This window comes from Perognathus longimembris, chromosome 15 (genome assembly GCF_023159225.1).
Source record: "Perognathus longimembris pacificus isolate PPM17 chromosome 15, ASM2315922v1, whole genome shotgun sequence".
NCBI lineage: Eukaryota > Metazoa > Chordata > Mammalia > Rodentia > Heteromyidae > Perognathus > Perognathus longimembris.
The window spans coordinates 56,959,177-56,975,015 of NC_063175.1; the positions used below are offsets into that span (position 1 = coordinate 56,959,177).

Below are 15,839 nucleotides of genomic sequence, written 5' to 3' on the forward strand. Positions count from 1 at the left end.
GACCCCCCCCCCCCGCCCCATCCACGGCTTCGCTCTCCAGATGAAGCCTGGAGCTATTGATTGGGGAACTCCAGGAATAATTCATAAGCCTAAGGAGCGAGCTCCTCTGAGCGGCGAGAGGAAACCTCCCGCCCCGTGGCCCCGTGGTCCCTCTGTCCGGAGCACGTGCGGTGCGGGCAGCTCTCCTTCTCCCGGCCATGGCGCCGGCCTCTGCGCTACCCGGTGCCTGTGCTCAGGAGCCCCTGTTTCACCACACGATTACGGTTGTTGGTCTCTGGCTGCGTCTGGTTTATCCATCGGTAGGTGGTGTAGGTCCTGTGTCTTCATAGGAGCAGCCTAGCACTTGCCAGGTTCGGTACCGTGCAGTTCCAGACGTGCATGGGGGCCTCACAATGTTTCCGCCACGAAGGGCGGGGGGGGGGCGCGGGGGACCGTGTGCTGTTGAGCAACGCCGGGTGGGATGGGTGCCCCCCCCCCCCCCCCGCGGGGACCCTGGCGTGCCTGGTGGTAGAACGCACTGCGGCCCCGCAGGGAGAGGCGCAGGGAAGGGTGGGGCCCCACAGCCGCGGGGAATGTCAGGCTAGTGTCAGGACGCAGGACGGAGATGCCTGGAACAACGAGACCCGGAGGCGGGGTCCTCCGGCCGTTCCGCCTCAGGCTGTGTGTGTGCGTGCGCGTGCGTGCGTGTGCTTGCCTTGTGCGGAGCGTGCTCTCCGAAGCCCTTCATTGGCAGGTGTGGATGCCCCTGGGGTGCTCCCCCCTGCCCCTGGGGTGCTCCCCCCGCCCCTGCCTCCTCCCTCGCCCCGCCCCCCCACCCGCCCCCATCACCTCTCCGGGAAACGAAAGCAGTCCGAGGTCACGCTGGCGCACACCGGGGCACGGTGCCCCCGCCGCTCCTTTGGTTTTGAGACGCGTCCCCCATTCAAGGGTCTGAAATGACCGCGGCGCCTGCCCTGCCCTCCGCCAGTCCCTGCAGGGCAGCGGATGGTCGGGGCGGATGGTGGGGGGGGGGGAGGAGGCCGGGGGACTGGGAACAGCCCCCCACAGCCCACGGGGCGGCCTGCGGGCGGGCACGGAGCAGCGGAGAGCCAAGTGGAGCGGGGTGGGGGGGGCGTGGGCCCCGGTGCAGGGGGTGGGGCGTGGGCCCCGGCGCGGTGGGGGGGGGCTCCCCGGGGTTCCCCCGGGGCTGGGGCTCCGTGGCGGGGCCGGGGCTCCGTGGCGGGGCCGGGCCAGGTCTGAGCCGCCATCCGCGCTGACAGACAGACGTTAGGCTCGGCTCCCCTTCCCGCCGTGGCGCGCGACCCGGCGCGGGTGCTGCTGTGGGGCGCGGCCCGTGCCCCGCTGTCTGACGGCCCTACGGGGGGCGCGGCGGCTCCGCGCAGTCCACGCGGGAGGCGGGCGACGCTCGGTCGCCTGTGTTGTTTCCGAGTGGAAGCGGCAGTGTTTGGGTCGCGTGCGGTTAGGGAGTGCGTTCCGGTGGGTGGGAACCGTAGGACCCCGCCTGTGGGCTCTTTTGCTGTAGGAACTCATGGCCGGGTCCCCACCCAGAGGTGTTTCAGGCGGGGGGAGACGGAGCGCGTCCCCCGAGCACGTTCGCGCTGTGGGAGGGGGCGGCCTGGGGCGGAGGCCGGGGTCACGCTGGTTCCACGGCGGGGAGGGGGCCCGCGTGGGCCTCTGGGTGGGGAAGCCGGCACAGGGACCCCCCTCGCTCGGTGCCGCAGCAGGTCAGGCCGGGGTGGCCTTGTAGCCCGGGCGCCCGGCTGAAAAACATCTTTTTAAAGATCACCTAACTGCGGGGAGGCCGCGTCCTTGAAGATGATTTACTCCTGCTAACTGCGCTTCATTTTTCTCTCCTAGCTTATGTTCCCGAGGAGGAGCTGAAGGCGGCGGAGATAGATGAGCGGCACGCGGAGGATGGTGGGCTGCCCGCGGGCGTTGAGGAGAGCGAGTTCGCGTGTAATGAGGAGGCGGAGATCAAAGAGGCCCAGAGCTACCAGGACTCCCCCGTCAGCACCGCCACCAACCCAGGACGCCGCCTACGGGTCCCCCTTCAGCGAGAACAGCGACCAGCCGGCCCACTTCAAAACCCCGTCCTCCAGGGAGGAGAAGGAGGAGGCCCGGGGCCCCGACGGCGCCTCCTACCCCCAGGACAGCCTGGCGCAGATCAAGGCCGTGTACGCCAACTTGTTCTCCGAGTCCTGCTGGTCCAGCCTAGCTTTGGATTTAAAGAAGTCCAGCGCCGCCGCCGCCGCCGCCGCCCGCCCCCCAGCAACAGCGATGGCGGCCAGAAGGAGGGCTCCGCCCCGGCCCCCGCGCCCCCCGCCCACACCGCGAGCGCCGCCGCCGCCGCCACCACGGCGGCGGGGACGGCCGGCACCAGCGGGCGGCGGCGGCTCGGGGTACGACTGGCACCAGGCCGCCCTGGCCAAGACGCTGCAGCAAGCGTCGCCCTACGGGCTGCTGCCGGAGCCCAGCCTGTTCAGCACGGTGCAGCTGTACCGGCAGAACAACAAGCTGTACGGCTCCGTGTTCACCGGGGCCAGCAAGTTCCGCTGCAAGGACTGCAGCGCCGCCTACGACACCCTGGTGGAACTGACGGTGCACATGAACGAGACCGGCCACTACCGGGACGACAACAGGGACAAGGAGTCGGAGAAGACCAAGCGCTGGTCCAAGCCGCGGAAGCGCTCCCTGATGGAGATGGAGGGCAAGGAGGATGCCCAGAAGGTCCTCAAGTGCATGTACTGCGGGCACTCCTTCGAGTCCCTGCAGGACCTCAGCGTGCACATGATCAAAACCAAGCATTACCAGAAAGTGCCTCTGAAGGAGCCGGTGCCGGCCATCACCAAGCTGGTCCCTTCCACCAAGAAGCGAGCCCTTCAGGACCTGGCGTCGCCCTGTTCCCCGGAGACGGCGGGCGCGGCCTCGGAGGCGGCCGCGCTGAGCGAGGCGGCCAAGGACCAGAAAGCGGCGAACCCCTACGTGACGCCCAACAACCGCTACGGCTACCAGAACGGCGCGAGCTACACGTGGCAGTTCGAGGCCCGCAAGGCGCAGATCCTCAAGTGCATGGAGTGCGGCAGCTCCCACGACACCTTGCAGCAGCTCACGGCCCACATGATGGTCACGGGCCACTTCCTCAAGGTGACCACCTCCGCCTCAAGAAGGGGAAGCAGCTGGTGCTCGACCCCGTGGTGGAGGAGAAGATCCAGTCCATCCCCCTGCCCCCCACCAGCCACGCCCGGCTGCCGGCCTCCGGCGTCAAGAAGCAGCCCGACTCCCCCGCCGGCGCCGCCACCACCGCCGCCGCCCCGGACGAGAAGAAAGAGCCGGACAAGGAGAAGGAGAAGGCGCCGGCGCCGGGAGACCCGGAGCGGAAGATCAAGGAGGAGAGCGAGGACGCGGCGGAGAAGTTCGAGCCCACCGCCCTCTACCGGTACCTGCGCGAGGAGGACCTGGACGACGGCCCCAAGGGGGGCGTGGACATCCTCAAGTCCCTGGAGAACACGGTGTCCACGGCCATCAGCAAGGCCCAGAACGGCGCCCCCTCGTGGGGCGGCTACCCCAGCATCCACGCGGCCTACCAGCTGCCGGGCACCGTGAAGCCCCTGCAGCCGGCCGTGCAGAGCGTGCAGGTGCAGCCGTCGTACTCGGCCGGCGCCAAGCCGCCGCCGCCCGCCGCCGCCGAGCTCGGGGCCCTCCTGCCCTCCCCGGGGAGCCTCACCCCGCCCCCCCACAAGAGCAACGTGTCCGCCATGGAGGAGCTGGTGGAGAAGGTCACGGGCAAGGTCAGCGTCAAGAAGGAGGACAGGCCCGCCGCCGCCGCCGCCGCCGCCGACAGGGAGAAGGGCTCGCCCGCCAAGGCCGCCTCCCCCGGGGCGAAGGAGAACAAGGATTTCCCCAAGGCCGAGGAGACCGGCAAGCCACAGAGAAAGGGCCCCGAGGCCGAGACGGACAAGGCCAGAAAGGAGGGTCCGGCCGACGCCCCACACCCCGAACGGCACCGAGCCGCTCAAGGCCAAGGTCACCAACGGCTGCAACAACCTGGGCATCATCACGGACCACTCGGCGGAACCGTCCTTCATCAACCCGCTGAGCGCCCTGCAGTCCATCATGAACACCCACCTGGGCAAGGTGTCCAAGCCCGTGAGCCCCTCGCTGGACCCGCTGGCCATGCTGTACAAGATCAGCAACAGCATGCTGGACAAGCCCGCCTACCCCGCGCCCCCGGGGAAGCAGAGCGACGCCATCGACCGCTACTACTACGAAAACAGCGACCAGCCCATCGACCTGACCAAGGCCAAGAGCCGGCCCCTGGCCCCCGGCGCGGCCGACGCCGCCGCCTCCCCGCTGCGGGAGAGCGCGCTCATGGACATCTCCGACATGGTGAAGAACCCTCACCGGCCGCCTCACCCCCAAGTCGTCCACGCCCTCCACCGTGTCCGAGAAGTCGGACGCGGACGGCAGCAGCTTCGAGGAGGCGCTGGACGAGCTGTCCCCCGTCCACAAGCGGAAGGGGCGCCAGTCCAACTGGAACCCGCAGCACCTGCTCATCCTGCAGGCCCAGTTCGCCTCGAGCCTGCGGGAGACGGCCGAGGGCAAGTACATCCTGTCGGACCTGGGGCCGCAGGAGCGGGTGCACATCTCCAAGTTCACGGGCCTGTCCATGACCACCATCAGCCACTGGCTGGCCAACGTGAAGTACCAGCTGAGGAGGACAGGGGGGGACGAAGTTCCTCAAGAACCTGGACACAGGGCATCCTGTTTTCTTTTGCAACGATTGTGCCTCTCAATTCAGAACTGCTTCCACGTACATCAGCCATCTGGAGACTCACCTCGGCTTCAGCCTGAAGGACCTCTCCAAGCTGCCGCTCAGCCAGATCCAGGAGCCGCAGAACGTCTCCAAAGTCCTGGTGGGCAAGGCCCTGGGCCCGCTGGGCGCCGCCGAGGAAGACCTGGGCTCCACATTCCAGTGCAAGCTCTGCAACCGGACCTTTGCGAGCAAGCACGCGGTCAAACTGCACCTTAGCAAGACGCACGGCAAGTCGCCCGAGGACCACCTGATCTACGTGACGGAGCTGGAGAAGCAGTAGCGTCGGGCTCCCCGTCGCCGTCCTGCCGCCCCCCCCGCCCCCCCCCCCCCCCCCGCCACGCCTGCGCCGCCCACGCCCACCCGTCTTTCCTTTGTTGCTGAACTGCCTGCCTATCTGGACCTTGGTTCTTTTCTTACACATATTTTGTAGTTATATTTATATGCCCTTTGTCGGATCTGTGCATGTTATTTTTCTTTCCTTTTCTTCCTTTCTTTCTTTTTTTTTTTTAATTTTTTCTTCCGTGAGTCAAAGTCTGACCTTTATTTTCAACATCTGTTCTTGGTGTTAAGCTATCTTTTGTAGGAAACAGTGGGGGCACACTACTCGGTAAAGAAAGACACAAATAGCGATGATAAAAAGACATCCGAAACTTAGGAAGTTGCCATGACAATAAAGGTCATAGAATCTGGTAGTGTCAAATTTAACCCTTTGAGGACTCGTGACTGCATCTCTGTGCCTTTCACTCAAAGAAAAAAAAAATTAAGGGAAAAAAACACACAACAAAAAGAGAGGAAAGAAGGCAGAATAAAAAAGGCTTAACGGCATTTCACTCAGATCAAAAGCGGTGTCAGACACAACACTTATTTAATGATTGAAAGATGAGCTCTTCTAGGCAGGCCTGGCCCGTGGGGGAGACTTGCAGGCCTCTAGGGTGGGGGACTGAGCTGTCGAAAGGCCCCTGGGGTTAAGCCTACACCTCCACCCGGTCCAAACAGAAAACCCAACACCAAAAACACAAACAGTGAGCACCACCACCAGTACCCCAGATGCCACGAAGCCCGACCCTCTGGATGCTGAAAAATGCCACTTTTGGCAAGAAAAAAAAAGTATGCAAGCTATTATTTAAAAAGAAAATGTATAAAAATGCTATTTCTTTCTTTTTTTTTTGGTTCCTGTAAAATACTGCGGTTTATAGTTATTTACAAATGTAAGCTTTGGTACAAGCTAACCTTTCTATAGCGTGCTGCATTGATAAATGGAAAAAAAAAAATCTGGGGCAAATGTTGGAGTCCTTTCCTTGTAAATTACCGACATCAGCTTATGCACTTCTGTAGGTTACAAATGGTATCATTTTAATCTATCCTACTTTCTTTGTACCTTCTGGCTGTATGCTTTCTCTTTTAACTTTTTATATTGTCATTTTATATTAAATTTCTGTGTATATAATGTAAAACCACAATTTTTTGGATAAAAGTTAGTTCCTGCAGCTTGATTTAAATAGAGGAATTTTACGGGCACCTGTATCTTCCCAGATGCTTGTACTCAGAGGAACTATCAGGCAAAAATAAAGAGAGAAAAACAAAGCAAGCGATGCACTATTAATGATACATTTTGATGTTTGTCATTAATATTGTACAGTACATTTTGGTTCACACGATTAAAATCCACTGTTTTCTCACATGTAAAATAAACCCACACGCAGTTCTTGATTTACATAGGTTGTCGTGTCGTCATTAGCGGGCCTGTGGAGATGCTATTTCAGCCGCCAGAGCTGTTGCTTATGCCATTGACCCACAGAAATCCCATTCGGACACACCCGTTCGGGACCCGTGGGCCGACTCCCTTCATTCAGATGACAAGCGTGGCCGTTCTAAAAGGGGTAATTAAAAATTTTACCTCCACTGGGTGCCAAGGGTTACTATTTAGCCATCAGTAATGGCTGTTCTCCAGTCAGTGGGCTCCAGAGCCACCTTCAGAGAATCCCTTTGCCCTAATTAGAAATACTTGCCACCCTTTCCCTCCCTCCCTCCCTCCCTCCCCCCTCCCTCCCTCCCTCCCTCTTCCGGGCACTGGCGTCTGAACTTAGGCCCTTGCCCTCTTTCTGGCTGGCCTTTTCCGCTCAAGGTTGGTGCTCTACCGCTTGAACTGCGCCTTCACTTCTGGCTTTCCGGTGGTTCGCTGGGGCTGAGACTCCCGCGACCACCGCTGCCTGGGTTGGCTTCAACCCTGGACGCTCAGATCCCAGCCTCCCGAGTCACCAGGATGACAGACGTGACTCTAGATGCCGGGCTCCGGAGCGCGGTGGAGGTCTGCGCGGAGGACGCCGGCTTCGCCCCCGGCCCCCCCAGGGCTCGCTGCCGGTGTCCCCTGGGACGCGGACACCCCGGCTCTGCAGCCCGTGTGCAGGCAACGCTGCGGGGCAAGGTTCCCGAGCTGGCCCGCCAGGCCCGTGCTGAGCGAGGTGAGCGAGGCGGAGGCTCAGCCAGCGCCGCCGATGCCGGGTGGAGGCGGCATGGTGCGGCTCGGGCCGGGTTTGCCCCTCCTCTCGCTGACGCGGCGCGAGGGAGGTTGGCGACGCCTTTCTGACTTTCCCCGTTGGTGGATAGTGGCGTCCTCGGGGGCCTCCGCCACGCGGGCCTTTCAGCTCGATCCGGGGTGACCATGTACTTTGGGCCCCGGGGCGCAGCGCCGGGGTCTTGCCTTGATGGCCCTCGGGGGCCGTGTTCGCGTGACGGCAGCCTCGACGGTGTCCCCGGGTCGCCGCGGGGCTGGGGAGCCCAGGGAAGGCCGGGAGGGGTCGGAGCTGCTTGCAACCTGACCTCTGACCCCGGGGGACAGACGCAGAATCCCAGGCCTCCCCTCTCGCGTGGATGAATCGCCGACGCGTGGGGTCTCCAGGCCCCCCGCGGGTCAGCGGGCTGCCGGGAGAGGTGACCGGGGCCTCGCCGCGGCCTCGCGCCCCTCGGCGCGGGGGGGGCCTGCGGATTCACCCCCGGTGTGCCGGCAGGGCGCCCGGGCCCAGGGGCTCAGCCCCTCGCCGTGCTCCGTGGCTTGTGATGGACGGAACCTGGGTCTTCCGCCCCCAAAGCTCGGGAAACAAGGCCCAGTCTTTCTCGGTGTCTCGGGCGAGGACTTGTGTTCAGACCCCGGAAGATGTTCTGGAGCTTTCCGCGGGATGTGGGGGTGGCGTGCGGGTCGAGGCCCAGGGGAGCAGACGGCCCAGCCGACTTCAGTGGCCTCCAACTGCGGTGGGTCGGCCCCAGGTCCGCCTGCAGACGGGTGTCTGGGAGCCGCCAGCTTGTACGGGGGAAGCGGCTGCCCGCGGCTTGAAGACTCCCAGGGCTCTGCTGCACCGTTCCTGGAACAGTCATCCCTCCTTTGCCTCTGGGCTCCTCCTCCCGAGTCCTCCCCCTTAGTCCTGTAGAGAGGCATCCAACTCTTCCGTAGCTCTGGGACAGAGCTGGTGGAGAGAGCTGTCGCCGGTTCCTCTGCAGGTGTGGGAGAGGGCCAGAGAGGGCCGGAGACCAGCGACCCCTCGGCCCAGCGACCCCTCCGCCCAGCGAGCCCTCCGCCCAGCGACCCCTCGGCCCAGCGACCCCTCGGCCCAGCGACCCCTCGGCCCAGCGACGCCTCCGCCCAGTGACCCCTCGGCCCAGCGACCCCTCGGCCCAGCGACCCCTCGGCCCAGCGACGCCTCCGCCCAGCGACCCCTCGGCCCAGCGTTCCTGTTGGATGAAGCTGTCTGCGCACACATGCTAAAGAAGTCACACTGTGCATTATGTTTACAGCTTAAGCGTGGGCTTTGAGACCTAGCCAAACACGTTCCCGTCAAATGCAAGACTTTTTAAAAGCTTGAGGGGGCTGGAGGTATAGCTTGAGTGGTAGAGTGCTTGCCTAGCAGGGGTGTGAGGTCCTTGGTTCAAACCTCCATGCTGTGAAAGGAAGGAAGGCAGGAAGGCAGGCAGGGAGGAAGGGAGGGAGGGAGGGAGGGAGGGAGGAAGGAAGCGAGGGCGGGAGGGAGGGAGGGAGGGAGGAAGGGAGGTAGGAATCGAGGGAGGGAGGGAGGGAGGGAGGAAGGGAGGGAGAAAAGAAGGAAGGGAGGGAGGCAAGGAGGGAGGGAGACAAACAGGGAGAGAGGGAGGGAGGAAGGAAGGAAGGAAGGAAGGAAGGAAGGAAGGAAGGAAGGAAGGAAGGAAGGAAGGAAGGAAGGGAGGGAGGAAGGGAGGGAGGAAGGGAGGAAGGGAGGAAAGGAGGGGGAAAAGAAGGAAGGGAGGGAGGCAAGGAGGAAGAGAGGGAGGGAGGGAGGAAGGATGGAAGGAAGGAAGGAAGGAAGGAAGGAAGGAAGGAAGGCTGCCAGAGTTTAAAAGCTTGAGAACATGCGCGTGATTCAGTCAGGGAGGTAAAGCCGTTGAAATCATGACATCAAGCTTTAAGATTTATAGTTCTCCATTTCTATAACGGATCATCTTAAAAATGCCATTTGCACTAGTCTACAGCATATCTAAACTACCTCAGAATGTTCAGAAACTGTGCATACAAATAAGACCTCTGCTTTTTTCTGAGGTATTTTTGGTTGTTATTTAATGTAATTTCTCCGAAGATGAGGGGTTTATGCTACTGAGGGCTAATCGTTGCACTGTGAACTTAAAGATGCCAAAATAAAATCCTCCATGGGAAGAATCTGTACTTTTGACCTAATATCTTACTCTTGGGTGAAAAAATGATAAAAGTCACCACGGAAACTTTGGAAAACAAAAACAAAGATGAAAATAAATTTTAAAAAAACACCTAGCTATGGTTTTCTTCTTAATATTTTCACCCACTAATATCTTTTAGTGCTGACTGCCCCCCATTCAATGGAGATCACGCTTGACACGGTTTTGTGCCTTGTTTTCCTTCCTGGGCCATTGATAATGTGTATGTTCCCAAACTCATTGGATAATGAGAATGTTATTTCCAGTACTGCAGTTTGCACTCGGGGCCTCCTGCTTGCCCCCCACACCTCCCGCCCTTTTTGTGCTCCTCTCGCTTTCTGCCTGGTCCTCCTTCTTGCACTGCCCGAGCAGTTGGGATGAATAGCGCTGGCCTCCGCCACGCCCCGCTTTGCACGTGGCGATGGGGTGGTAAGCGTGTTTCCACGCTTGCCACGGCCTAGAACTCTTCCTGGTCTGGACTCCTGCGCAGCTGGGACTCCAGGGAGGAGCGAGGCGTGGGTGCCCAGCTGGGTATTTTAAATCTTACTAGAACGCACTGTAGTTTTACTCAATCCTCTGTTAGTCAAAGTTTTGACCGGAGATTCCGCTCAGATGTTCACTAGTATAAATAGGATGACAGACGGCACTGCCCTCAATATCTGGGGGAATTTCCCTGAAAACAAGTACTTAGATTGGAAATATCCGCTCGCACAGCCCCTGCCCACGACCCTGCACGACTGCTTGGCGAACAGGGAGGTTTCAATTAAAAAAAAATATATATATATATATTTCTTTGGCCAATGCAATCTCAATGTTTTACTCAATAATATCTTCCATGTGCGTTGTCTGTGTATCTTATCTAAGGAGATGGTTTGAGACCCTGCGTGATTTCTGGAGCACTTTCTCGTGGATTATGCTTTCGTGTATGTTTGGGGGGGGGGCAATGCGTGCTCTACGGAGGAGAGCGAGGACTTGCTCTCGGGAGAGCCCCGTGGCTCTGTGGACTGAGGTTAGACCTAGCACCTGTCCTCAGTCTCATTAAACCTCTCCCCTGACTTCCTCAAGACAGTAACATGCTTTGCATGGTCTCCAGATGGCCCGCCTTGCTTATCGGAAGAAAAACTATTAATTCCATAAGCTATTAGTAATTTACAGTTGACACTGAGTAGGGAAACAAACACATAATCTGAAAGCAAGTGACTTGTTAGGGGGAGTTTGCCCACCGGGGTGGTCCATGGAACGAAACACAGTGAAGATCAGCACAAAACCCGGTCAGAAGTGTCCCCCCCCATCCCTCCTCCCCCCCCCCCCGAGGGCTCAGAGCTCAAGTTCACAGGTCACCGAGAACTGATAACTCAGTGTCTGTGGCCGAGGTCTCTGACAGACACGTGCAGAGCCCAGCATCCGGGGGCAGGGATGACCAAAGCGGGGCTGTCGCCTGGATTACAGCCAGGAGACGCTTCAGCTAGACTGCTGGGGTTCTCGTCAACAGAGAGCGACACAAACTTCCAGCACAACTACCTGCCCAGGCACTGGCGGATCGCCGCTCCGTGGCTTAGTTTGTCCGCCTGGCGCGATGCTGTGTCGCAGGCTTTTGACTTCAAACAGGGAGCAGAAGCCGTGGGTCCGAGCGCGCGCTTGATCCCATCTGGTCCAAACGCTGGAGGCCGGACGCACATTCACGGGACATCAGGTCGAGACTGGAAAGTCAGTTTTCCTATTGAGAGACTGGGGGGCTTAAAGCAGAATTTCGAAGGTCTCGAGGCGGAAGTGCCCTCGACAAAGCTGGCGTCCCACGGATGTTCTTCTTCCTGGGGACTGCTCATCAGGAGCACCGGTGCTAGAGGAAGCCTCATTCCGTGTGCCCGGACCCCGAGTCGGGGCCTCCGCCAAGGGGCTGTGCACGCAGCACCGGCCTCTGGCAGCGCGGAGCCCTGGCCTCCCGTCAGCCATTTTCTTCCTTTCAATACACTGCAATGGTTTTTCTTTTTCTTTTTTCCTGTTTTCTCCAACCAACGGACTGGGTCTCAGAATATTGTTCTGTGTAGAACGACACATTGTGAGTGGGTATGGCATGCTGGGCGACAGAATTACCTAAGGGAGGTAGGGGTGTTTGAGTCCTTTATGACCTGTGCAGTTAAAGATGGTGAGTTGTATTTCTTAGCTATGACTTTCTGAGATATCTATCTATCTATCTATCTATCTATCTATCTATCTATCTATTACACATAAGCCCATTTCATTTCAATTAATTAATGCTCAATGAATGATTACATTTGCCAATGTCAATCTTTGGCTCTTGAGCAAACGTAAGGTTTTTGTTTTGATTGGTTCAGAGAGAGTCATGCCTAAATACCCGCATGTGAACTGCAACGCGTTTATTCAGAACGCAGCGCAGTCAGCTTCCGCTTCCGGATGGATGAGTCTCCTCTGCCTCTGCCTTCTGGAGCTGTGAAACTCGCAAGTCACTCGCTAGCTTGGCTGGGCATGATTTCTGGGGTGTGCTCCAACCATGCCCGGGTGTGGTGGAACCGTTACATCCCTGAGCGGGTGGCACGAGGCCACGTTGCACACTTGGGGCACGTTCTGCTTTCTGCCATTCTCTCCTCCGTGAGTGAAAACCCGTGGCATTAAAAGCTGAAGTAACCTGCCATCAGATGGAAAGGACTCTATTCAAACGCCAGGTGACTGTGAAAAGCAGTTTATAAATAGGACACGTAAGATGGCAGTTCGCGTGAATCTTCCTCTTATGTTCGGTTAGGTGGTTGGAACCTGGGGATAGGTAGCGTCTTATTTGTTGTCATGGGAGCATTGTAATATCTTCCTCACAAAATCCTTCCAACAAAACAAAGCAGGCTGGCGGAGAGGCGCAGGTTTCCTGTCTCTCCAAGCTCCTCAGGGGAAAACAAAAGACTTTCCATACGAGAGTCCGAGTTGCGATTTCCAGGTGACCTCTCACTTAGCATTTGCTTCAGCAGACGCTTTCTCCCCCTTTTGTGAGGGCGCTCGAGGTTCCGGTCCCTTTCACCGGCCTCCAGGAGCTGCCTCACAAGCGCGGGCCCGTCTCGGGAGGGGAAGCCATGCTTTGGAGGTCCTTCCCGTTGCCAGCGGTTCCCATGCTACGAGAACCATCGAGTCACCCCGTTTTGCCGTGGGTAGATGCAAGCACTTCTTTCTCCTGTAGGAAAGAAATCTGGCGGCGCACCTGCTCAGCGCGGCTGCGGCGGGAAGCACCCTGCTGGGGTCCATGCTTCTCCCTACGGTTCCGCCTCGCTGGGTCTCACCCCGGGGGGAAGTCGGGTTTTCCTCGACGATCACTTTTAGCCCGGAGCCTCCTTGAAAGGCCACGCTCGCGTGTCCCCCAGGTTAGCCGGCTCCGGCACCGTCGGAGGCAGAGGGGAAGCGGCCGCGGCCTGCGGAAGGCCACGCGCGTCACGGGGCGACACACGGCGGGGGGAGTGGCCGGTGTGACCGGCCCGTGGGGACGGTGACCTCGGTGACCCGCAGGGGTGACCCGTGGCGGGGGGGGGCCCGTGGCGGCGTCGGGCGTGACCTCGGCCGTGCCCACGCGTGAACGCGTAGAAGCAGGGAGGGAGACGGAGCGGGACGCGGGCGGGCGGGCGGGCGGGCGGGGGGGGGGGGACCCCCGCTCCAGGGGTCGTGGAGAGCCTGGAGATGCCGGCCGGCCAGGCAGCCGTCCCCCGGGGGAGGTGGGACGTGGCCTTCGTAGGGTTAACGATCCCCTCTCTCCGGAGAGAGCGCACAAAAGCAAACTCTCTGTGCGCTAATTTATGTAAATGGCGCGCGCGCTTTGAAGGCTCCGCGTCACCGCGTGGCACCGCGCGATGTTCTCTTTCTTCACCTGTCAGGCGGAGACCACCTCGAAGAGTCTCGCTGCTGATTACTAGTTAATTGTCATTAATAAGTGACAACTGACATTCCGGGGGCTCGCTGCGGCAGCTATTCTAATGAGCTGACTCCTCCGTGCCCTCTATTGTTGTGGAGAATGAGGAGCTGTCGCCATTGTTCCCAGATGGGCTTCAACTGCTCGGGGAAAATAGTCTCTTTAATTTCTTTATGCATAGATAATTCCCGGCGCTCCCGGTTTCCCTCCCTCCCGCCCCCCCTCCTCCCAGCGCGCGCGCCCGCGCCTCCGCATCCCCAGCCCTGCCCGGGGAAGGCGGCGCGGACGGAGCCCCAGCCCCGGGCGCGAGTCCCGCGCCGCGGAGAGCTCGTGGCCGAGAGCGCGCACGCGCCGCTCGTGGCCCGGCTGTCGCGGACGCCGCCGGGGACGGAGGGGACAGAGGGGGGGAGGACCGGACGGCAGGGACGGGGCACGCCGACCCGGCCCGCGGCCTGGCGGCCGCGCTCGCGTTGGGGAGCGAGGATCGAGAGCACGGGAAGACGAGGCGCAGCCCAGCTGCCGGGAGGACGGCTACTCTTCCTCCTCCCAGCGCCGCACTGGCAGGAAGACTCCGCGGAATGTTCCGGAAGAGCAGGCAGCGGCGAGGGGAGCGAGTGAAGAGCCACCCGACCGGCGGCGACCGCGGGGGTCACTTGCTTTTGGTAAACGTTACCCAAGCAGAACTCGCGTGGTCAGGTCATCAGTTGTCACTGACTAAAGGTTCTCCCTCACCGTGTGTGTGTGTGTGTGTGTGTGTCTGTGTGTGTCTGTGTGTTTGTCTTCTGTGAGTCTGAGTCTTTTAGTCCAAACGAAATAAGCTGTGCCTAATTTATTTCACTTCGCATAAGACCCCCTTAGCTGACCCTGGATGGCGGGCGTGACAGAACACCCTGCTTTTGGCCGACTGAGTAGTATTCCGTTTTGTTGGTCTGTCTATATAGCTATGTCCATCTGTGCCACATTCTAAAGAATGACGGATGGGCATCTTAATTAGCTTGATGGGATCATTCTGCACCGCACACGTGTAACAAAGCTCACATTCTACCCCATACACGTGCACAGCCATTAAAAATAAAAGGAAATCTAAAATCGGGAGAAAATAATACAGCAGAAAAATGTCTGTTCCATCTGGAGCCCCTTCAGCATTTCCCGGCCTGTGTGTGTGGAGAGGGCACGCGTTAGGGAGGGGAGAAGGCGGGGGTTGGGGAGAGGGGGCAGGTGTTGGGGAGAGGGGGCGGGTGTCGGGGAGAGGGGGCAGGTGTTGGGGAGAGGGGGCAGGTGTTGGGGGGAGGAGAGAGCAGGTGTTGGGGGGAGGAGAGGGCAGGTGTTGGGGGGAGAGGGCAGGTGTTGGGGGGAGGGAAGCATTCACCACCAACTCAAGTTCTACGCGGGCCGGCGAAGCCTCCGTGGGCGAAGGCTCAGGCGGAAGCCCACAGGAACAAGACGTGTTGTTTTTCAAGTGCCAACACCTCCTAACAACAGTTTTTCGTGTTATCAGATCATTTCACGCCGCGCCACTCCGCCTCCTCTCCAGGCCTATCACACGCATGCACTTTGAAGCTGGGGACTGGACGGCCGGGGCCCCGGGAAGGAGGGAAGGGAAGGCCCGCCGGGCTCCTCGCCCTGGCCCTGGCCCGGGGCGCCCCGAAGCAGGGCAGGGAGGAATGGCGGGCCGTGAGCCTCCTTGCTGCGGGCACCGTGCCGCGCCCGGTTGCCCGTGAGGGCGGCTTTGCTGCGTGCGCTCGAGGCTTGGCAGCCAGGCCTTGGCGGGGCGTCGGGGCCGGTGTGTGGGGCGTCGGGGCTGGCGTGCGGCCCTTGGCGGGGCGTCGGGGCCGGTGGTGCGTCCTTCACTAGGGCAGGCGGCGATGGGGCCGCCTCCGCTTTGCACGGACACTCGGGGAAGGAGACGCGAGCTGCCCCCGGCCAGCCCCTCCGCTGCCTGTGCGGGCGCGCCGTCCGTCCGTCCGTCGGGCTGCGGGGCGGGGGGGGGGGGTCGGGGTCCGGAGGTGGGCAGCTGGACGGACTCGGCTCGGGGCGTTCCGCGGGATCCGCGGGGGCCGGCGCGTCCTCTCCCCCCGAGTTCCAGCTCGATGCGAAGCGGAATGATGCCAAAGCGGCTGCGGCGTGAGCGCGGCTAAAAATCCGGGTCGGAGAAAGAAAAGGGTCTGCAAGGCTGGAAAACACAACGGAACGAAGCCACCGTCGGGGATTCGGGCTGGTGGCCGAGGTCCACACAAAGGCACCGTGTTTGGAAGGCAGAATCCTCTACCTACTCACGCGCGCGGGGAGCGCGGAGGCGCCGCGTGGCCCTCGGGTTGCGCCGAGTACCGGCCCGGGCCCCTGACCGTCGAGGACACGGGGCCCGGCCCGTGAGCATGGCGGATACGTGCGCGTTCCCGCACGGTCTCAGGGTGAGCGGCGGGCCCC

General features: G+C 60.7%; 1 protein-coding gene across 1 annotated transcript in view; it reads left to right on the forward strand.

Moving 5' to 3' along the window:
• Tshz1 (teashirt zinc finger homeobox 1) overlaps positions 1 to 5,100 on the forward strand; it is a 72,269-nt gene extending 67,169 nt beyond the window's left edge. Inside the window, 8 exon segments of the mRNA XM_048363035.1 lie at positions 1,858 to 2,024; positions 2,026 to 2,247; positions 2,250 to 2,383; positions 2,385 to 3,157; positions 3,160 to 3,986; positions 3,988 to 4,395; positions 4,397 to 4,720; positions 4,722 to 5,100. Coding sequence (XP_048218992.1) covers positions 1,858 to 2,024; positions 2,026 to 2,247; positions 2,250 to 2,383; positions 2,385 to 3,157; positions 3,160 to 3,986; positions 3,988 to 4,395; positions 4,397 to 4,720; positions 4,722 to 5,093 — 3,227 coding nt within the window. The 3' untranslated portion in view covers positions 5,094 to 5,100.
• Positions 5,101 to 15,839: the final 10,739 nt, after the last annotated feature.